Below are 24,604 nucleotides of genomic sequence, written 5' to 3'. Positions count from 1 at the left end.
GAAAGATTCAAAACAAACTGAAAAGAGTTTCTTTGACAACTCCTTCTGTTCCACAGCAGAATTTATATTTTCATGATATGTAAAAGGTCATGGGTAGAAATTAAGTACTCACATCTGTATTTTCTTCTTTTTTAATAAAAAAAGAAATAAAGAAACTTGTAAATGGTCAACCTGTAGCCATATTTACATATAAATCTGCAGTGTGAATGTAAAAGGACTCATTCCACATCATTACAATCAAGCATACAAATGATTCATGAAACATGAAACTAACTTTAAATTACTGTTTTACGGAACTTGTAACAAAATCTTGAATTTTGAATAGGGGCAACATACAAATTAAGTATTTCAAATAGTGGAAAAGCCAGGATGGAATAATTACAATAGAATGCTACTCATCATATAGAGGAGACATTGACTTACAGATGGGCACAACAAAAAGACTGATATGCATTTAAACTTTTGATCAAAACGCCTTCTTGTAAAGTAGAACACACACACACACACACACACACACACACACACACACACACACACGTGCGCTCATTGTGTCTGGCCACTTTGCTAGAGGGGGTTTACGCAGCTCAAAAGCAGATGGCATCTTTTGACCGGAAATAACCTTGTATAAAGATAAGTCTGTACTCTTGTGCATTTTTGAGTTATACACCGCCACTGCGTAAGAATGTGGGGCATGTGATCATTGTGATGACTGTTAACATAGTAACTCAACATTTTTTTCTTTCAGTTCATCTGTTTACCTGTGAGTGTGACGCAGTGGTCCCAAATTTCTAAATGAATAATAATTGACACAACTGCTTTATTAAATGTGACATAAAATTCATCCCTTGGTCCTTTATCACTGTCTCAGATGTTCCAAACTTTAGTGTTCCTACATTAACCATTGCTTGTGTCACTGTTTCTGCCTGCTGGTTAGGAATAGCTGGTGGACACAGAATGCAAAAAAGGATCAGCTACTGTTAGAACATAAAGTTTTCATACAGATATTTAAGAAAACATAGTATGTCAATGCCAGTCATCTGAAATTGTTAATCTGCCTCTGGTAACCTCCATTATGTAACCTTTTGATGGATGAGCCCCACTTCTTGATGGCTGAGTCCCACTTCTTGTGCACATGGAACACAGTTTTTGACATAATGGTTGCCATCTTGTTTGCATGTAATCCACCAGTAATTTTGTGCAACTTTGTGTTCCGTAGCTTATTGATAACTGTGTCTGGCTAAAACTGAATTGTGACCCTGCCTCAATATGTCATTTCATAATTTTGGTGGTACCACTATGCACATACATCTTGTCGTCCTATATGCCCTCCCACCCCCCTTCCGTCTTTCTGTGCTCAGTGTGGTTGCCTTGTGAACTGTCGATGTTCTGGGTCATCACCTTGTGCTTCTTGCCATTCTTTTGCATCAACCCCCTTTGCATTCTATGGTGCATATTTTGTGACTAAGCCCATTTGTATTTCCATGTGATTTATGTGGTTGACATACTACTGCAAAACTGAATTCACACAGTTGTAATGCTGATCTAGTGAGATAACTTGTCAGATTATTAAATCCCATTTGTCATTTCAGGGCCGAGTGGTCAGTTATTACTTTGAAGCACAATCAGTACAAATAACACTGGGAATTAGTATAAGTGCTCGCATCACCACCTAGAATACGTTTTCTCTGCCTTCTTGCGGAATCTGGATGCACATGCTATTGGGCATTTTTTGTCTGTGTACTTCCCGGCTTAAAATGCAACCCAAGACAAAATTGCTAGCATCAAAATACATCATAAATTGCTTCTGATAGTATGGAAAATCGAGAACTGGACTAGTTGTCACTAAATATTTCAGTCTTACAAATGTTTTGAAATCTGGAGATAATTGAAATTTTACTCCTTTCTTTAATAAATATGTGAGGGATCTTGCAATTTCTGTGACATTTGAAATAAATGTCCAATAGAAATTAGCTGCCTGTAATGGAAGACTTTATAGATCAACAACTTTGTGGTGGGATCGTAGAAGAGTGTAATAAACACCTGTTGCCATTGTGCCTAAGAAGAGACCAGATCAAAGCAGGCTAATCTATCAGGCAGAGGCAGTTGTAAATGGCCTAGATCCAGCACTTTGCTGGTTGTCAGGGCTCAGTTCGAAACAGGACTCATCACTGAAGACAATTCTGCTCCAGTGAATGAGACTCCAGGTCAAAGACGTGTCTGGAGATGCCCTAGACAAAGGTAGAATACCAACCTGACTGTTGCGCACTGTACGGCCTGACAACCAGGAGTGATAGTCTGGGGTGCCATTTCTTTTCATAGCAAGATCTCTTTGGTCATCATTCATGACACTCGTACAGTACAGCAACATGTCAGTGATACTCTCTGCCCCATTTTTGTTGCCCTTCATGACAAGCCATCCAGGGCTTACATTTCAATAAGATAATGCCTCCTGCACACAGTGAAAGTTTCTACTGTTTGCCTTCATGCTTGCAAAACTCTATCTTGGCCAGGAAGGTCATCGGATCTCTCTCCAGATGAGAACATTTTTAGCATTATGGGCTGGGACCTCCCACCACCTTGGGATTTTGATGATCTGATATGCCAGTTGTACAAACATCCAATTTCTGAAAGTATGTAATGAAAACCAAATATTCGAAGAAGTATTGCAATAATTGAATTTTAGAATTCCAGTAATTAATAATCTAAAGTGTTATAATTTATTTCAGCTTGTGAAGCTTTGCATTGAAAGCAGATAGTTATTCTTCACATTAATTTTTTTAATTTTATACATTTTTAATTATATTGTACAGTGTTGTATGTGTAAGAGATCTTCGTGACTTGGTTCATACAAAAAAACTTTCTTCCTTACTTACAGTACAGTGTCCAGCAGTTATAACACTCCACTTATTGCACCTATGTGAATGAAAAATATTCATGCAAAAGACAGAAATAAAATGGTTATTTAAAAAAAAATTATATGAGTCATTTTTTGGTTCACTAAATTGGAGACGCTGACGAATAAACAGGAATCTAGGGAAGATGGAAAATTGTTTAGCTTTTGGAGAAAGTTCTTAGTTGGGGAGTAACTCACACGCAACTAATATTTTGTTTTGTGTGTATAGGGAAGGGGAGTGCTCTGATAAAGGACATTGTAAAATGCTAAGCAATTTTCTTTTCTACATGAATTTGGTGAGTGGTGATGTAGCTTGAAGTATATATTTTATTCTATCATGGATTTTCCATCAATCTGTAGTCCTGTTAGCTGCTTTTCATTCTCTTGTAATTAAACTATCTGAATTCATTACTTTACAGGCATACTGTGTTACTGAACCAGGTGCTGGTTCCGATGTCAGTGGTGTTAAAACACGTGCTGAGAAGAAAGGTGATGAATACATCATCAACGGCCAGAAAATGTGGATAACAAATGGAGGAGTTGCTAATTGGTTAGTTTCCTCTACGACCAATGCCATACTATGATAATTGTATAAAATAATATATCGTGTACATTTTGTATGAATGTGACTCCTGTGGGGGGCTTTACCTGGTGGAGCATGTGAGAGGAAGATGGAGGGAGAAGGAGATAGGAAAGTGGCATCAGTGAACTAACTGGTGCAGGCAGAAGAAGATATTGTAATATGCTGTGAAGTAGGGGGGGGTGAGGGTGGAAATTAAGAGGATGGAACAGAGTAATAGTAGTAATGTGGAGAGAATGAGAGCTCATCTTAAACAGACATATACAGTAAACTGAAGTGAAGAGATGGGAACTATTTTGAGAGGGAAGAGATAGAGAAGGCGTTGGAGGTGTTTGTGGGCAGAGGAAAAAAAATGTTGCGACAAACAATTGCAATATCAAAGAATAAACAGGGATCTAGAAAAGATGGAAAATTGCTTAGCTTTTGGAGAAAGCCAATGTTGTTGGAGAGCTCACAGATGACATGGGTTGTGACATAACCGTTGAAATCAAGTGTTTAGTTCACAGCTGGTTGGAAGAAAAGCAGGCACAAAAAGTGGAATTGAAGTTGAAGCAGATTTGATTGCTTTCACAGGTGACCCCAATTGTTGGGAGATTGGAATAAGATATTCTGGGTGGACACATAAGACAGACTTTGCACCTGAGTCATTCACTCTGATAAGCCCAATTCAATGAAGGGGTTGGGAGTAGTCATCACATAAGGATGGACCACTGTGTTTCAAAGGTTGAGTGAGTGGCAGAGTATTACTGTAGGTGAGATGGGAAGATTTTTTAGTAGAATGTTCCTTATTTATTGACTTGATAAACGGTTGTCAGAATGCTGGCATAAGTAGCCACTTCAGAACTGGATTGTATTGGGCAAAAAGGAAGAGATACTCCTGTCTCAGCTGGTTAGTAGCAGTAGCGGGAGTGTTGGAAGCAAATGTGAACATAGTGTGGGAGAGCTGATTGTGAATTAATTTGGAGTTTAATACGTATCTGCAAAGGCCTTAACAAGACCTGCAACATACAGGGTAAGGGATTCTCCACCCCTTGTCCCAAGCACCCATCTAGCATTTCCTATTTCAGTCCTGTCACAGGTATATCCTACCGAGTCAGAGAGTGAGGGCTACACCCATGAAAGTAGTCATGTCACCCTAATCATCTGCCCATCAAATTGAATGGTCACTGCCAAACTGTAAATAAGAGCATAAGTGATCACCTATTAGCAGAGCAAGTCAGAGATCAACATGCTTCACTTCACTGGCTGTAATGGCTATGTTACAGCCCTTCCTTTGGATCCCTCCAAGTCACATGTACTCATCTACAACTACCCCAAATATGAAACTCATAATTGATTCTCGAAGCTCATTGTTAATATGTATCACTTTCTTTCTGAAGCAATGTTTATACATTATTTTACTCTCACTGTGATTTATTTTCAGGCCTACTTTAAAACTTCCTGCAATAAGTTTCACCATTTATTATAGAAGTTATCAGCATTATAAAATAATTTGTGATGTGAATATAAAATGAGTCGTGCCACATCATTATGATTTATCGATCCTTGAAATGGGAAAATAACTTAACTTTAATTATTTACCAATCTTGAGATATTTAGAGCTGCTGAGAATGATTTTGATGATAGGCAATTGTCTTGCCAGATTTATGCAATTCTGAGTATCTCAGTATGTGATAATCTAATGGAAGCTATGAGACTGTTGTACATATTCTTCAGCATTTCAGTTCCAAAACCAACCTGTTCCTTTGCTTGGTTAAAATCCATTTTTTTATGCAATTGGCAATGGTTTTAATGAATGTTTAGTACTTTGATGAGAGGCTGATAAGTCTACTGTTTGTCTTGTCTGTAGCTTTTGTTATTAAGTAGGCAATTTACAGCACTATTCCAATTTTGAGGAACTTTCTTTTCTTTAGCAGACATCCTCTAAATAATTTTTGAAGTTTTCCACCAGCTTCAGTTACTCACGTTGAAAAATAATCACCCAAACTATATTTTCTTTGTTCACATCCTGAATGGCTTTATATATCTCATCAGCATTACTCCCAGGATTTGTTTCTGGTTCATCTCTTGAAATATATAAACTTTCAAAGAAATCTTTGAGTGCTTGTGCAATTTCCTCTGTGTTGTTAGTTACTGTGTCACCTTCCATCTTGATTAAGTGGTAGATATCCCACTTCATCAGTTGTCTACCCAACATAAAGTTGTATTTAGCTTCCTCCATACCCCTATTGTATTCACTTGCTAATTTTACAAGATTTTTCATTGTATCTATTCACATCTGCTTGAAGACATTTCTAAACAGCTTTGTGCGATAAATGTATCAGTCATTTTCATACTGCGAGCATTTGCTTAAAACTCCAGTCTTTTTGATAATAGCTGTCTTGTCCCATTTTTATATTTCATTTTCTTTTGCATTCTTTCTAGAACAATATCTTTTTCTCTTTACATGAGTTTTTTTCTTAAATATTTCTGTCCCTTCATCAGCATCTGTATGATCTTTGTTTTCTATGATACTGAGATTATTGTTTAATGTAACCTGGTGTACCTCCTTATTCTTACATAAATTCTCAAAATCTATATTTATGACATCCATTCCGGTGAGACTGCTTTCATCCAGCTTTGTTTTCATTTGTTCCTTACCAGATTCTAGATGCATCAAGATCAAACATATTGTTCTCAGCAAACTGTATTAATGTACTGAATTTTTCGTTGTTGGCATCATATCTGAATTTTAGGGTTTTTTTAAACCCTGTCTGATGCAAAACACAATATATTTCTTCTTTATTTACCAGACATGTTTTGACACCTACATTTTGTGAGTCAAATTTATTTCTGAAAATTACATTGCTAATGAAAATAGGTTTGTACAATTCGGTTTTTTTTTGTGCACTTCTTATCAATCTGACAGCATGTCATGTTTTCCATCGTACTGTGCATTTGTTATGATCACACGTTTTACAGAAAAAAAGATTTGAGCACACACTTCGATCCATACTCATTGAAATTTCCCACACAGAACTGTTCTTTAGTTACTTTTCATAGTGGTTCCCCACATCTTTATCAGAGTATGAACGCATTAGTGAATATAATAGAATGATTTCCATAGAATACCATTTGTTTATTACTGAAACAAGTCTGTGATTTGAGGTACCTTCAAGAACTGTATTAATTTTTTTCTCATACCCAACACAATCCACACCCAAATTTCCACCATGCTGTTGCCCTCAAAGAGAAATACCTACCATATACCATTTGACGTATTGATTCTGGGTTTTGCCATTTATTGCCCCTAAATAAAAAGTAGTAGAAGAAGTAGGATTTCAGGTGGATGTTATTGTTTATTTAGTCAATCACTGTGTAGGAAGGTGTAGCTGAGTAGTAACTGGTCGTGTTCTATGGCCTGGAACCATTGGTGCATTCCCTCCAAATAGATTATACTCTGCACTTAGTTATCTGTTTTACTTTTATACTTTTTTTGTTCAGTTTGCCTGAAAAAGCACATTTAAAAATTACGGTGTCCCAATTTTATATAATTATGAAAACCTCACTGATGAACCATTCATCATGCTTGAAAATTAAATTTGTTACAGTCACTACATAACTTATATCTAAAAACAATGATGATGTAACTTACCAAAACAAAAGCGTTGGTATGTTGATAGACACACACACACACACACACACACACACACACACACACACACACACACACAGACACACACACCCATCCGCACATATACAGACACAAGCAGACATATATAAAGGCAAAGAGTTTGGGCAGAGATGTCAGTCGAGGCGGAAGTACAGAGACAAAGATGTTGTTGAATGACCGGTGAGGTATGAGCGGCGGCAACTTGAAATTAGCGGAGGTTGAGGCGTGGTGGGTAACGGGAAGAGAGGATATATTGAAGGGCAAGTTCCCATCTCCGGAGTTCTGATAGGTTGGTATTAGTGGGAAGTATCCAGATAACCCGGACGGTGTAACACTGTGCCAAGATGTGCTGGCCGTGCACCAAGGCATGTTTAGCCACAGGGTGATCGTCATTTCCAACAAACACTGTCTGCCTGTGTCCATTCATGCGAATGGACAGTTTGTTGCTGGTCATTTCCACATAGAAAGCTTCACAGTGGAGGCAGGTCAGTTGGTAAATCACGTGGGTGCTTTCACACGTGGCTCTGCCTTTGATCATGTACACCTTCCGGGTTACAGGACTGGAGTAGGTGGTGGTGGTGGTGGTGGTGGTGGGAGGGTGCATGGGACAGGTTTTACACCGGGGGCAGTTACAAGGGTAGGAGCCAGAGAGTAGGGAAGGTGTTTTCGGGATCTCATAGGGATGAACCAAGAGGTTACGAAGGTTAGGTGGACGGCGGAAAGACACTCTTGGTGGAGTGGGGAGGATTTCATGAAGGATGGATCTCATTTCAGGGCAGCATTTGAGGAAGTCGTATCCCTGCTGGAGAGCCACATTCAGAGTCTGACCCAGTCCCGGAAAGTATTCTATCACAAGTGGGGCGCTTTTGGCGTTCTTCTGTGGGGGGGGGGGGGGGGGGGGGGTTTCTGGGTTTGAGGGGATGAGGAAGTGGCTCTGGTTATTTGCTTCTGTACCAGGTCGGGAGGGTAGTTTTGGAATGCGAAAGCTGTTTTCAGGTTGTTGATGTTCAGGGATTCAGGACTGGAGCAGATTCGTTTGCCACAAAGACCTAGGCTGTAGGGAAGGGACCGTTTGATATGGAATGGGTGGCAGCTGTCATAATGGAGGTACTGTTGCTTGTTGGTGGGTTTGATGTGGACAGATGTGTGAAGCTAGCCATTGGACAGATGGAGGTCAACGTCAAGGAAAGTGGCATAGGATTTGGAGTAGGACCAGGTGAATCTGATGGAAGCAAAGGAGTTGAGGTTGGAGAGGAAATTCTAGAGTTCTTCTTCACTGTGAGTCCAGATCATGAAGATCTCATCAATAAATATGTACCAAACTTTGGGTTGGCAGGCCTGGGTAACCAAGAAAGCTTCCTCTAAGCGACCCATAAATAGGTTGGCGTACGAGGGGGCCATCCTGGTACCCATGGCTGTTCCCTTTAATTGTTGGCATTTCTGGCCTTCGAAAGTGAAGTGAAGGTAATGAGGAAAGAGGTTTTAGGTAGGGCGGCAGGTGATAGGCGTGAAAGGAAGTGCTCAATCGCAGCGAGGCCCTGGACGTGCGGAATATTTGTGTGTGGCATCAATGGTTACAAGGATGGTTTCTGGGGGTAACATATTGGGTAAGGATTCCAGGCATTCGAGAAAGTGGTTGGTGTCTTTGATGAAGGATGGGAGACTGCATGGGTTGAAGGTGTTGATCTACGTAGGCAGAGATACGTTCTGTGGGGGCTTGGTAACCAGCTACAATGGAGCAGCCGGGATGATGGGGTTTGTGAATTTTAGGAAGTAGGTAGAAGGTAGGGGTGCAGGGTGTCGGTGGGATCAGGAGGCTGATGATGGAGTCAGGTGAAAGGTTTTGTAAGGGGCCTAAGGTTCTGAGGATTCCTTGAAGCTCCACCTGGACATCAGGAATGGGATTACCTTGGCAAACTTTGTATGTAGTGTTGTATGAAAGCTGACGCAGTCCCTCGGCCACATACTCCCGACGATCAAGTACCACGGTCGTGGAACCCTTGTCCGCCTGAAGAATGACGATGGATCGGTTAGCCTTCAGATCACGGATAGCCTGGGCTTCAGCAGTGGTGATGTTGGGAGTAGGATTAAGGTTTTTTAAGAAGGATTGAGAGGCAAGGCTGGAAGTGAGAAATTCCTGGAAGGTTTGGAGAGGGTGATTTTGAGGAAGAGGAGGTGGGTCCCGCTGTGACGGAGGACGGAACTGTTCCAGGCAGGGTTCAATTTGGATAGTGTCTTGGGGAGTTGGATCATTAGGAGTAGGATTAGGATTATTTTTCTTCGTGGCATATTTCCAGCAGAGACAGTAAATCTTTGACGAGGGCTGTTTGGTTGAATCTGGGAGTAGGGCTGAAGGTGAGGCCTTTGGATAGGACAGAGGTTTCGGATTGGGAGAGAGGTTTGGAGGAAAGGTTAACTACTGAATTAGGGTGTTGTGGTTCCTGATTGTGTTGATTAGAATTTTGAGGTTTTGGAGAGAGTGGAGCTGGAAATGGGAGATTGAGTAGATGGGAGATACTGGGTCTGTGTGCAATGAGAGGAGGTTGAGGTTTGCTGGAAAGGTTGTGGAGGGTGAGTGAGTTGCCTTTCCGGAGGTGGGAAACCAGGAGATTGGATAGTTTTTTGAGGTGGAGGGTGGCATGCTGTTCTAATTTGCGGTTGGCCTGTAGGAGGATGCTCTGAACAGCCGGTGTGGATGTGGGAGAGGAGAGATTGAGGACTTTTATTAAGGATAGGAGTTGACGGGTGTGTTCATTGGCTGAGTTGATGTGTAGGTGAAGGATTAGGTGGGTGAGAGCTATGGATTGTTCAGTTTGGAACTGGTATAGGGACTGATGGAAAGAAGGGTTACAGCCAGAGATGGGAACTTTAAGTGTGAGGACTTTGGGGGTAATGCCAAGTTTCAGACAAGCCTGAGTAAATAAAATATAGGAGCCTAATCTGGCTAGGGCGAAGGAATGTTTGCGGAGGGAATGTAAATAGAAATTAATGGGGTCGTTGTGGGGATGTTGTGAGGGTGACATGGTATTAGAAGATGGAAAGTGTAACATGAGGCTGAAATGAAAATAAAAATATATGGGGAGAGATAAAGATGAACTAGAAAGCAACTGGAGATCTGGTGTGAAATACAGTCAAACATGGATAAATGAGAAAACAGGACAAATGAGGCTAATCACCATGTTTTGTTACTTTCATCTACCGCAACCACTGTAAATGAGAAGATACAGACACACTACTTTAAGCTAAAGCAGCTTTCAGGAATCAAAGGGAATGTTTACACATAGTTTATGCATAGTTCCACACACGTGAATTTCAGTAAATTGAATATTTGTAAAAGTGTGTTATACATGTTATAACAAGAATTGAAATTTTTGGATGGAATGATACATAAAATAAAGGAAAGACAACCATTCACCTAGAGTTGACTAACATGTGACACACAGAAACACACAACAGAAAACTGTTTTCTGTTCTGTGTTTCTACGTGCCACACATTAGTCAGTTATAGGTGAGCAGTTGCCAACACTTTATTTACTAGACCAGACAGACACATGCTTAGGAAACAAAGATGAGTTAGTTGATAAGCTACACATTTTCTTAATGAAACAGATCAATTTTTGATGTGATGCGAACTTGAAAAACATATTCAGAATACCAAAACAGAAAAGCAAAGGAAGCTGGGGTACATCTTTCATCCAAATCTACATGACTACTCTACAATTCTCACCGAAGTGCTTCAGGTAGAGCTTATAGAACCACTTCCAGAGCATTCTCATTTGTCTTGTATTATGATGTAGTGGGAGTCAACAAAATATTTGGAATAGAAAGTTGGAGATTGTAATGTAGTGAAAATATCTTGCTGCAGGAAAGATTGCCTTTGTTTTAATGATTTATATTCCAACTCACTTCTCATATATCTGTTGCTCTCCCCCTTTTTCACAATAATACAAAATGAGCTGTCCTCCATTGAACTTTTTCCATGTCTCCTGTCAGTCCTATCTGTTAAGGATTTCATACCCTGCAGCATTACTCCAGAAGATGATGGACAAGTGTAATGTAGGCAGCCTCTGTATTAGATTTTATTATGTCAGCAAAAAGTCTTTTATTCATCTCTGCCACAAAATTTTCTGTGTGATGGTTCCAGTCTGTGTGTGATTTAGCTGAATCAGCAACTTAAATTTGGATGATTTATTGTGTATGGGACATGTAAATATTTATTTTCATTTCTCTTACTGAGGACATCACTGTTACTATTGTTTAGGGTAAAATGTCACTTTTCGTAACATACAGATATTTGTCTAAATCATTTTGATCTGGTGATGACTACCAGGTAGGTCTAGAACAGGGCCAGTGGTGTACTCGAGAGTTTCATGCAGCAGTGTTGTCAGCACTCAATGTGATATCACAGGAACAAAAGTGTGTGTCAGTGTCTCACTCTACACAGCCAGTAAGAGAGCAGGAGACACGGTATGACTGCAAGCAAGAGACAGTTATACATGAATGTACCACAACATCTGAAATCACAATACAGTCGGAAGGGAGAGTGAAATATTTGTGTCAATGAAGATTCTAAACTTAGCTCCTGCTCATTTGACTTGCAGCAGTTTTAAGTATTGTGTTTAGGTCCAAACCTAACCACATCATCATCATAATTGGTAACATCTTTCGAAAAAGGCAATGAAATGTTTGTGACAAAGAAGGTTTTTAAGGTAATTGCTCCTGCTTTTAATGGCACTAATTTATGCTGTGCTACAAGATCCCAACCTAATCACAATCTTCTGATTCGTAATCTGCTCAGAAAAACTAATGAAATATTTATGACAATGAACATTATGAATGTAATTGCTGCTCATTTACTTGCAACAATGAAAGCTGTATTAATAGGTCCCAATATTACAACAACCTCAAAATTCATGACAAGTTTGGAAAAAAAACATTTCTGACAGGTAATAGTAACAACTAATTTACATGAGCAACGTAATCTAGACCTCAGTGTAAGCTGTAGATCAGACTGTTAGCACTGACAGGTGTTTTAGCTTTCAGATTCTTGTGTTTGCCAACTCACAACCAGCTTGACACATCACCACCTAACCTAGACCTCGGACTAAGCTAATAGTAAGTCAGTTGCACAAGAAGGTTTTAGCTTTCAGGTTTGTTGGCTTCGCCAACTGAAAAGCAAACTTTGAGATCTAAAACTAAGCGCAACCCCATAAGTAGTGACATAATTGAGACAAACAGTAAAATATTTGTGACATCCAATAATATTAATAGAATTGCTGCTTGTGGTAGGAATAACAATATTCTGAATGAAAAAAAAAAATATATTCATTTGGATTGTAAACTAAAGCAGCAGCCTGGAAAAAAAGAAAAAAACATGAAAATAAATCAGATGCATTCTTGTTCCATTTTGTCCACACACATTTGAACAAGTACCTCAAAAAAAGTCTTGCACTTGCTTGTGACTTGCAGGTACTGTTTAACAGCAGCCCATGTCTCCTCAGTGGTGATTGTATGGGCACCTGTTTTCGCATCCTTAAAAACCTATTTGTGATTGATGGTAATTTGGTTAAAATCTTTGTCTCTGAGTCACAAACAATCTGAAATTATTGTTGTGCCTGGCAAAATATTGACCTTAAATATTTTCCAAGAGAACAGCTTTTGAATGGTGAAGCACAACATGGAAAAAAAAGAAAAGAAAAAAAAAAAACCACATTTGTGCATTCCTCTTGGGAAACCCCCAAACACCTGTCTCCCTTTCCTCTTGCCCCTCTCCCAAACTCCTTTATGCTGAATTGAGACTCGTCAGTCTTGACAACTTTTCCTTCAACACCAAGTTTCTCGTGTGCTCTTCAATACAAACTTTTCCACAAAACTGTCTCCAGTCAACCACAGTTTTCTTAGTCAAATCAAATTCTTGCCATATACATTTTGGATATACGCTCATAAAGCCACAACTTAATAAATAGTAGAATGGTGCCAACTTCTAACTTGCTCCCAGAAGATCAGGAATTCTGCATAGAACATTTCAAAAAATAGTCAGAGGAGTTAAGTCAAAATCCAGTATGCTTGTGATGAACCACTAACCTTTTCCCCCTATCTTATCCATTCAGTATGTCAATGCGTACATACTTATCATTCACACTATATAAAAATAACAAATGTTTAGTTAATGTGCAAATACCCTTCAGATTAATTCAGGTTGCCTAAAGAACGTAATCAAAGAATTATGTCTTCCTTGGGTTAGGTATATAAATATAACACATTTATTCACCTTAACAAATTTTTATATATATTTCAACTCGAGTATTTTTTAATTATTTCCCTATTATTATATCTTACCACACTTTCCATAATTGAAATTAACTGAAAAGAGCTGTTCCACATGCTACAATCACAAAGTTCACAGACAACACAGTTGTTTGATTAGGGATTAGTGAAGAGGAAACAAGACATCCTTCTTGGCCTTTACACGGAGAATTGTGTGTTAACCTGAAAAAGAAACAGAAGGTCCTTTTTCCATATCTCACCTCATCATCACTAGTCTCAGTACATGTCAAACTGTCATTTAGATCCTTTGGCCACAAACTGTGTGTGCTTTGATTAGACATTACTGCATTTAACTGAGTTTTGCCAAAAAGCGTACTACACTCCCTGAGTCTGTCTGTGTGTCACTTGTCTTTACAGTGTAGAGAATGGGAAATAATAGGAAATTCAAAGAGAAATATTAATTTTAATTCATAATGTAATAGCAGATTTTATTGTACTTAAAATGAATTTTTTGAGTGGCAGCTCCTTAGCCCTGAAAGGAGTGGCCATGGGAGAAATGTGATATCCTAAAGGAGATCAAGATGTAATTGCAGTAACTTTCTTTAAAGTTAAATTTTCAAATAGAAGTATTTCTGTCACAAGGATTTGTTTATGCAAGGATACACAGTATAAAGAATCAGGTGAAATTAATATTTTTATACATAAATACCACCAATACTTACAATGAGCTAATCCTTTGTACTTGTAAGAGAATGGAAATGACGCTTTTGAATATGGTTCAGTGGACGTAGCTTGTCAAAAGTAATTGAATCTTGGAATTATTTATGTTTTGTATGACAAAAAATACATTTTGTATTGATTTACTGCAATATGTCTTAAAAGTGCACATGCAATGACATAGTCCATCTTTATGTTCAGGTACTTTGTTTTGGCTCGTACGGATCCCAATCCTAAGGCATCTGCAGGTAAAGCATTCACTGGATTCATTGTGGAGAGGGATACTCCTGGCTTGACTCCAGGCAGAAAGGTAATACTGTATGCAAATTTGCTACCAATCTTCCTTTAGTAAGAAGTACTTTGCTGCTTGTTAACGTGTCAGTAGTTTCCAGATAATGTTTCTAATCAATCGAGTGTAGATGAAACAAAATTATATAAGACTGTTCGCACGCATTAATCTGTGTTCTGTCTCTAAAAGTTTCAATGCAAGTTGTTTTTTCTGTACTATGATATGTTCCTGAACTGCCCCATTTATGAGATTATAAGACAAGATTTTTCCACAAATTCATCATTGGACAAATACAAGGTTATCTTGTATTCATAGATGGTTTGGCAGTTGACATCACACGCAGGTTTAATTGGATGATTTCAGAGGGGCAAGCAGGGGTGTAAAGGGAGCAGCTTTACTGGGCTATGATGAACAAGAGCAGCTGAACAGCGAAGGGGCAGCAAAAAGCTCAGTCTGCTTGAATAATATGCAGAGCACTCGATATGTGATACAATAAAAGAAACATGGAGTTCAGTAATGGTGTTACAGCTGATGCTGCCACACCACAACCAGTTTACCTTTAATATTGGAAATAAATGATGAAGAAAGCACATTGCATGCCCAAAATGTTGCAATTTCTCCCAGTTTAGCTCTAGGGAGACAAGAGGCCAATACATTCTTGTCTTGGCTTTAAACATGGTTACATTTTTCACACTGTTATATTAGCATTTGAATTTTATGATGATTATCATGTTAAAAGTAACAGTAGTATTCAGTTTGCTTTCTTGGTGAAAGATTTAAAAACAGTAAATTGAACAATGATGGATGCAAATTACAGCCTTGACTTTGCTGGGATAGTTGAATTTAAGAATTAGCTTTTCATGTAGGGTTCATGTAGACAGTATGAAACTAATTTTTAAGTTATTGGTCAATAATGAAGCAGAGGCCACAAAAATTATGTGACAGGAAAAAAATTTTGCTTCACAGCAGAAAACCTTCATAGGTGGCATCGGATGAAGAATAAATTAAAGAACACCAATTTTACATTCCTAGCTTTTATGGTACTGATGTAAGGAGGGTTTCATGAATTGCCACAGCATGTTACCCAGTAAGTGCAGGAGAGATTGAATGAAGGCTTCTTCATTACTTTAAGTTAACAGAATGAAGGTGTCAGAAGTAGAGAATTGTGCAATAGCAGGCGATGCAGAATTCAAAGTGAGTACCACCTGGTGTGTGATCAAGAGGACCGGGCTTATATATGGTGAAGAACTATTCTAGCTCAGTGACTTCCCACAGCATTTGATGGAAAACTATTTGCAGTTTGGCATTGTATAATCAACCTATGGTGGTGGGCAGTGTTGATGAGACACCTGTTTATTTTAATATGCTGTCAGATAGCACATTCGACATGAATGGTGTTATGTCTTGTTACAAGAAGGTGTGCCGATGAAAAGGCCAAAACAAATCGTTGTGTGTGTTCTGGCAGGCACATAAATAAGACTGAAAACACTGGTAGATTTTGAACAAATCCTCCCTCTTTCTCTAGCCTTACTTTGTTGAGAATTACACCTATTCTTGTCAGTGATAAAATTGTTTCTTAATAGCATTTAATGATGAGTGGATGAAGTTTAATACATACAACAAGAGTAGGATACATTATTGATTATCTGATTTCTTTATTCATGGTCGTTATGGAATTGGAATAATGAAATCATGCAAGGAGCTTCTAATGATATTGTGCATTCATAAATGATTCTCTACACTTGAGCTATGTTAAATATTCTTTGTGTGTGCTATGGAGCACAATATGGCACCACTTTAACAATGGCTCTGAATGTTTTTCTGCTAATGATTCTGCCAAACTGCTCCAACTGACTCTGTTCTGCAACTACTACTACTACTGCACTGCATGTCCAAAAATGAGCAAATGAATATCTACAGTGTAGGGAAAGAAAGATTGGTACTTACTGTAAAGATAAAACGCAAAGTTGCAGGCAGGCACAGTTAAAAGATACTTACACATAAGCTTTCGGCCACACCCTTCATCGGAAAAACACACATCATTCATTCAACACCTTTAACTGATGAAGGCTGTGGCCAAAAGCTTATGTGTAAGTGTCTTTTAATTGTGCCTGTGTGCAACTTACCATGTTACCTTTATGGTAAGTAGCAGTCTGTTTTCCTACAGTGTTGTTATTCCTACATCAAGTTTCCATTGTTGAACCGAACATCTTATTGTTTAACTGTGCATTGCTGCAGCTTGCAGAGGCTATATTTATTCTTCTAAATGATTAATGGAAAATCTCATATAAGATGTGAAACAAATACTAACAAAGAGATAGAGGGGCTGGCCAGTACTTACCTCAGCTCAGTACAGCCGATAGATACACATAAAACAGAACTGAAAACTTACATTCCTAGCTTTCGGAACTTTGTTCCTTCATCAGGGAGGAGAGAGGGGAAAAAAGGGAAGAAGGGAAAGTGGATTCAGTTACTCACAACCCAGGTTATGAAGCAACAGGGAAAGGTAAACAGGGAGGGTAGCAAGGATGGAGGCATGGTTGTCAGAGAGAAGCCAAAGATATTCTACTGTAAGTACTGTGCCAGCTTCAAACCAAAGAGGATGCATACAGAAGTAAAGAGGTATATAGTATAAAGATAAACACAACTATGTAGGATGAAAAGATGCGTGAATGGCTAAAGAGGAAAGGGAAAGAGGAGAAGACTGAAGAGTGAATGGGAGTGAGGTTGTTTAACGTAGGTTCAGTCCAGGGGGATGGCGGGATGAAAGGATGTGTTGGAGTGCAAGTTCCCATCTCCGCAGTTCAGAGGGACTGGTGTTGGGTGGGAGAAGCCAAATGGCACATACGGTGTAGCAGGTTCCTAGGTCCCTAGAATTATGCTGGAGGGCATGCTCCGCTACTGGGTATTGGGCATCTCCTAGGCGGACAGTTCGTCTGTGTCCGTTCATGCGCTCAGCCAGTTTGGTTGTTGTCATGCCGATGTAAAAGGCTGTGCAGTGCAGGCATGTCAGTTGATAAATGACATGTGTAGTTTCACACGTAGCCCTGCCTTGAATTGTGTATGTTTTACCAGTAGTGGGGCTGGAGTAGGTGGTTGTGGGGGGATGCATGGGGCAGGTTTTGCAGCGGGGTCGGTTACAGGGGTAGGAACCACTGGGTAGAGAAGGTAGTCTGGGAATATTGTAGGGTTTAACAAGGATGTTACGGAGGTTAGGGGGGCGACGAAAGGCAACTCTGGGTGGTGTGGGGAGAATTTTGTCAAGGGATGATCTCATTTCAGGGGTTGACTTGAGAAAGTCATATCCCTGGCGGAGTAATTTGTTGATGTTTTCGAGGCCAGGATAATATTGGGTGACAAGGGGGATGCTTCTGTGTGGTCTGGGGGTAGGAACATTGTTGTTGGACGGGGAGGAATGTATTGCTCGGGAAATCTGTTTGTGGACAGGGTCTGCAGGATAGTTGCGGGAGAGGAAAGCACTGGTCAGGTTATTGGTGTAGTTGTTGAGGGATTCGTTACTGGAGCAGATACGTTTGCCACGAATACCTAGGCTGTAGGGAAGGGAGCGTTTGATGTGGAAAGGATGGCAGCTATCAAAGTGAAGGTACTGTTGTTTGTTTGTGGGTTTGATATGGACAGAGGTGTGGATGTGAGCTTCAACAAGATGAAGGTCAACATCCAGGAAGGTGGCTTGGGTTTTGGAGAAGGACCAGGTGAAATTCAGATTTGAAAAGGAGTTGAGGTTATGGAGGAAATTAAGGAGTGTTTCTTCACCATGAGTCCAGACACAAAGATGTCATCTATAAACCTATACCAGGCCAGGGGAAGCAGCTGTTGGGTCTTCAGGAAAGCCTCCTCCATGCGGCCCATGAAGAGGTTGGCATAGGAGGGAGCCATCCTGGTTCCCATGGCCGTTCCCCTGATTTGTTTGTAGGTCTGGCCTTCAAAAGTGAAGTAATTATGTGGGAGGATGAAGCTGGTAAGTGTGATAAGGAATGAGGTTTTTGGAAGATCTTCGGGTGGGCGTTGGGAGAGGTAGTGCTCAAGGGCAGAGAGACCATGGGTATGTGGGATGTTTGTGTAAAGGGATGTAGCATCTATGGTGACAAGAAAGGTTTCAGGTGGGAGAGGAGTGGGAATGGATTTGAGGCGTTCTAGGAAGTGGTTTGTGTCTTTGATGTAGGATGGGAGTCTGCGGGTGATAGGTTGTAGAGGTTGTAGGTGCTGATCTACCAGAGCTGAGATACGTTCGGTTGGGGATTTGAAGCCTGCTACAATGGGACGGCCAGGATGGTTCTCTTTGTGGATTTTGGGTAATAGGTAGAAGGTAGGGGTACGTGGCTCAGGTGGAGTGAGCAAGTCTATGGAAGCCGATGTGAGGCCTTGTGAGGGACCTTGGATTTTTAGGATTTTTTGCAGCTCAGTCTGGATGGAGGGAATGGGATCCTGGGTAACAGCTTTGTAGGTTGAGGTGTCGGAGAGTTGACGCTGTCCTTCTGCCACATACTCCACACGGTCAAGTACCACAGTTGTGGAGCCTTTATCCGCCGGGAGGATGACAATAGAGCAGTCTATTTTCAGCTCCTTAATGGCACGGGATTCAGCTGGGGTGATGTTGGGGGTTGTCGGGATGTTCTTCAAGAAGGACTGGGAGGCAACACTGGATGTGAGGAATTCCTGAAATGTCTGCAAGGGATGGTTTTGGGGGAGGGGAGGAGGATCCCTTTGAGAAGGCAGTCGGAACTGTTCTAGACAGGGTTCAACACTGGGTCTAGTACTTGGGGGCTGTGTTTGGGTAGTGAAGTGATATTTCCAGTTGAGGTTCCGGGTGAATGAGAGGAGATCTTTAACCAGGGCAGTGTGGTTGAATTTAGGTGTGGGGCTAAAGGTTAAGCCTTTTGATAGAACAGATGTCTCTGGAGGAGAGAGGGATCTGGATGAGAGGTTTAGGACTGAATTGGGACTGGTGAGATGTGGCATTTGACTGTGGTTATAGTTGAGATTTGGTCTGTGTGGGGTATGTGCTGGGATGGGGAGATTGAGTAGGGTGGCTAGGCTAGGACTCATGGTGAAGAAACACTCCTTAATTTCCTCCATAACCTCAACTCCTTTTCAAATCTGAATTTCACCTGGTCCTTCTCCAAAACCCAAGCCACCTTCCTGGATGTTGACCTTCATCTTGTTGAAGCTCACATCCACACCTCTGTCCATATCAAACCCACAAACAAACAACAGTACCTTCACTTTGATAGCTGCCATCCTTTCCACATCAAACGCTCCCTTCCCTACAGCCTAGGTATTCGTGGCAAACGTATCTGCTCCAGTAACGAATCCCTCAACAACTACACCAATAACCTGACCAGTGCTTTCCTCTCCCGCAACTATCCTGCAGACCTTGTCCACAAACAGATTTCCCGAGCAATACATTCCTCCCCGTCCAACAACAATGTTCCTACCCCCAGACCACACAGAAGCATCCCCCTTGTCACCCAATATTATCCTGGCCTCGAAAACATCAACAAATTACTCCGCCAGGGATATGACTTTCTCAAGTCAACCCCTGAAATGAGATCATCCCTTGACAAAATTCTCCCCACACCACCCAGAGTTGCCTTTCGTCGCCCCCCTAACCTCCGTAACATCCTTGTTAAACCCTACAATATTCCCAGACTACCTTCTCTACCCAGTGGTTCCTACCCCTGTAACCGACCCCGCTGCAAAACCTGCCCCATGCATCCCCCCACAACCACCTACTCCAGCCCCACTACTGGTAAAACATACACAATTCAAGGCAGGGCTACGTGTGAAACTACACATGTCATTTATCAACTGACATGCCTGCACTGCACAGCCTTTTACATCGGCATGACAACAACCAAACTGGCTGAGCGCATGAACGGACACAGACGAACTGTCCGCCTAGGAGATGCCCAATACCCAGTAGCGGAGCATGCCCTCCAGCATAATTCTAGGGACCTAGGAACCTGCTACACCGTATGTGCCATTTGGCTTCTCCCACCCAACACCAGTCCCTCTGAACTGCGGAGATGGGAACTTGCACTCCAACACATCCTTTCATCCCGCCATCCCCCTGGACTGAACCTACGTTAAACAACCTCACTCCCATTCACTCTTCAGTCTTCTCCTCTTTCCCTTTCCTCTTTAGCCATTCACGCATCTTTTCATCCTACATAGTTGTGTTTATCTTTATACTATATACCTCTTTACTTCTGTATGCATCCTCTTTGGTTTGAAGCTGGCACAGTACTTACAGTAGAATATCTTTGGCTTCTCTCTGACAACCATGCCTCCATCCTTGCTACCCTCCCTGTTTACCTTTCCCTGTTGCTTCATAACCTGGGTTGTGAGTAACTGAATCCACTTTCCCTTCTTCCCTTTTTTCCCCTCTCTCCTCCCTGATGAAGGAACAAAGTTCCGAAAGCTAGGAATGTAAGTTTTCAGTTCTGTTTTATGTGTATCTATCGGCTGTACTGAGCTGAGGTAAGTACTGGCCAGCCCCTCTATCTCTTTGTTAGTATTTATATTTATTCTTCCATTGATAAAGAGGTAGCAACAGTGACCTCACACCTTTAAATTTTTGTCCTTGGATTCCTCATCATAAGAAAAATTCAAAGAAAGAAATCCAAAACAAAACCCCAACCGGAAACATTAGAGTCATCCAAGAAAGACTATAAATGGCAATAAAGATAAATCGTTAACATGGGGGCACACTTATGAGTAATATATGTATTGTGTGCTTAAATTTAACCAATTTAAGGGCATATACTGGCAGCAAGAACATAGGATTACTAAAATAACATATAAGTAAATGATACATACGTACATAAACCTTGTCAGTGGAACACAAGCTTAGAAGAAAAGGGAGGAATCTAATTTAACTCTGAAGCTGTGGCCACAATCAAATGATAAAGAAGAAAAGCACTTTTAGGGATACAAATTAGCAAACAAAGGTTACTCCCATGTAAAACCACTTCTTATTTCCATGCAAGCACCTTAGTCTTTTCTGTAATTAATTAACATGAAAGGAATGTCTAACCTCCAAGGTTTTCAAAGTTCCTTTGGGTTGTCTCTCTTGTGAAACGTATAAAAAGTTATGTCAGAATCAGTGTAATGATATAACAATTGAGTTGTGAATATTTACTAAGAACATTTTCCTCATAATACTAATTTTATGAAGTAAAAAGATCAAAATACACAGAAAACTACTTGCAGCAATGTATCAATTATAGAACAACAAAATAAGTGGAGACATCAAATAAGATCACTAAACATTGCAAAGCAGTGAGGTAAAATTACCTCGTCAGAAAAAAGAACTCTAAACTTTGTAGCATTAAGTTTACAAAAATGATAATATGTGTTTCATAAATATCTTTAACAATGGTAAAGTCTCTTTTTTTTATATTCATGTACTTTCGTGATGGACCGTGTAATGCACAATTTCTCTATGCTCTGCTTTTAAACACTCACTCCACTGAAGATACTCATAGCTTGATGACAATGTAACAAAGAGATATCATCGGGGTGTGGGAATCCTTCATGAAGCGCATGATCTATTGTGGTGTTTGTGTGGTCTCCATCAGGGTGGGTGGATGTGGCATGTTGTCTGGATGGCATACCATGGGATAGACATGTAGAGAGAAGGTGGTGGGCATGGCAGCAGGCCTGTATCCACCAGGTGACTTAGCTGTCCCAGCACATGTGCATGGATGATGGAAGAACGGGGTGCAGGAGTAAACAATCTCAGAGTGCCAGCTTGCTGACTAACACATTTTGATAACATTAGCTATATATCGGCCACAGCACTCACATGCTGCAGATATTGGCTGTAACACTTGGCATGCATTCTACAGGTAAGAACAGTATATATGGTACAACATTTTCTATAGTTGACTTATTGGCACCATGTGAACCAGTCTGTTTACATGAAAACAAACAGAAAAGGCACTACAGTCATGTAGGAAGTTCTTGAATGTATGAAAACATCATCAGTTTCATTACTCATTGTCTCACATGTCATGATAAGATTTAATGTTCCCCACATGATGCATTTCTTAATCTCTGCCATTTCGAACATACAGTACTACACAGGATTCAGATGTACCATGTGTCTAATCCGAAATGGAATAACTTAATAATCGTGGATTTTTTTGATTTCTTCCCATTCCTTTGAAGACTTGGTACACAATTTAACCTGGATCAAATCACCGATTGCCCATGTAATAGCTCACAATAATTTATCATGGTCATGCTTGGTTTAGCAGCTTTCCTCCTCCATAGTATCCAACGCAGTTTCCTGAAATTCTTCTTACGTGGATTCCATTACAGGTGAAAACTGTTGGCATTGTGTAAAAATGGTGCTTAGTTTTCTTCCAAATAACACAGTTCATGGCAGAAGACCAGTAGTAGAATGGCACTGCTTATTAATTAAGACTTACAAGTTGGGTAAATTTTCAGCCCAATTTTTATGGTTTTCTTTCCACAATATGCCCTACACAGTCATAGAAGCCCATGGATTGTACACTTCATTGTTGTACACTTCATTGTATTGTAGCTAGGATGATAAGCAGAGATTAGAAATTGTTTGCCCCAGTTTTCTTCTAAAAATGTTTTCCATTCAGATGATCGGAACAGTGAGGCATTGTTTGTCAAAATACAGACTAGTTTAACACTGTTGTTGTTGTTGTTGTGGTCTTCAGTCCTTAGACTGATTTGATGCAGCTCTCCATGCTACTCTATCCTGTGCAAGCTTCATCATCTCCCAATACCTACTGCAGCCTACATTCTTATGAATCTGCTTAGTGTATTCATCTCTTGGTCTCCTTCTATGATTTTTACCCTCCACGCTCCCCTCCAATACTAAATTGGTGATCCCTCGATGTCTCAGAACATGTCCTACCAACCGATCCCTCCTTCTAGTCAAGTTGTGCCACAAGCTCTTCTCCCCAATTCTATTCAATACCTCCTCATTAGTTATGTGATCTACCCATATAATCTCCAGCATTCTTCTGTAGCTCCACATTTCGAAAGCTTCTATTCTCTTCTTGTCTAAACTATTTATCGTCCATGTTTCACTTCCATACATGGCTACGCTCCATACAAATACTTTCAGAAATGACTTCCTGACACTTAAATCAATACTCGATGTTAACAAATTTCTCTTCTGCAGAAACGCTTTCCTTGCCATTGCCAGTCCACATTTTATATCCTCTCTACTTCAACCATCATCAGTTATTTTGCTCCCCAAATAGCAAAACTCCTTTACTACTTTAAGTGTCTCATTTCCTAATCTAATTCCCTCTGCATCACCCGACTTAATTCGACTACATTCCATTATCCTCATTTTGCTTTTGTTGATGTTCATCTTATACCCTCCTTTCAAGACACTGTCAATTCCGTTCAACTGCTCTTCCAAGTCCTTTGCTGTCTCTTGACAGAATTACAATGTCATCGGCGAACCTCAAAGTTTTTATTTCTTCTCCATGAATTTTAATACCTACTCCGAACTTTCCCTTTGTTTCCTTTACTGCTTGCTCAATATGCAGATTGAATAACATCGGGGATAGGCTACAACCCTGTCTCACTCCCTTCCCAACCACTGCTTCCCTTTCATACCCCTCGACTCGTATGAGTGCCATCTGCTTTCTGTACAAATTGTAAATAGCATTTTGCTCCCTGTATTTCACCCCTGCCACCTTCAGAATTTGAAAGAGAGTATTCCAATCAACATTGTCAAAAGCTTTCTCTAAGTCTACAAATGCTAGAAATGTAGGTTTGCCTTTCCTTAATCTTTCTTCTAAGATAAGTCGTAGGGTCAGTATTGCCTCACGTGTTCCAACATTTCTACGGAATCCAAACTGATCTTCCCCGAGGTCCACTTCTACCAGTTTTTCCATTCGTCTGTAGAGAATTTGCGTTAGTATTTTGCAGCTGTGACTTATTAAACTGATAGTTCGGTAATTTTCACATCTGTCAAAACCTGCTTTCTTTTGGATTGGAATTATTACATTCTTCTTGAAGTCTGTGGGTATTTCGCCTGTCTCATACATCTTGCTCACCAGATGGTAGAGTTTTGTCAGGACTGGCTCTCCCAAAGCTGTCAGTAGTTCTAATGGAATGCTGTCTACTCCCAGGGCTTTGTTTCGACTCAGGTCTGCCAGTGCTTTGTCAAACTCTTCATGCAGTATA

The 24,604-nt window shown here is 40.3% G+C and overlaps 1 protein-coding gene and 1 long non-coding RNA gene across 4 annotated transcripts in view; one reads left to right on the top strand and one right to left on the bottom strand.

The window, feature by feature from the left end:
• The window catches only part of LOC126483662 (probable medium-chain specific acyl-CoA dehydrogenase, mitochondrial), a 98,811-nt gene that overhangs the window by 31,814 nt on the left and 42,393 nt on the right, over positions 1 to 24,604 (top strand). Inside the window, exons 6-7 of the mRNA XM_050106725.1 lie at positions 3,313 to 3,443; positions 14,311 to 14,419. Of these exons, the coding sequence (XP_049962682.1) occupies positions 3,313 to 3,443; positions 14,311 to 14,419 (240 nt within the window). The remainder of the gene's footprint in view (positions 1 to 3,312; positions 3,444 to 14,310; positions 14,420 to 24,604) is intronic.
• The window catches only part of LOC126483670 (uncharacterized), a 73,088-nt gene continuing 61,913 nt past the window's right edge, over positions 13,430 to 24,604 (bottom strand). For all 3 annotated transcript variants that reach the window (XR_007587757.1, XR_007587756.1, XR_007587755.1), the window contains exon 4: positions 13,430 to 13,614. This is a non-coding gene — a long non-coding RNA (uncharacterized LOC126483670). The remainder of the gene's footprint in view (positions 13,615 to 24,604) is intronic.

The sequence above is a fragment of the Schistocerca serialis genome, chromosome 1 (assembly GCF_023864345.2).
Source record: "Schistocerca serialis cubense isolate TAMUIC-IGC-003099 chromosome 1, iqSchSeri2.2, whole genome shotgun sequence".
NCBI lineage: Eukaryota > Metazoa > Arthropoda > Insecta > Orthoptera > Acrididae > Schistocerca > Schistocerca serialis.
Note: the sequence above shows the minus strand (reverse complement) of the source record. Positions and strands in the feature narration are given on the sequence as shown.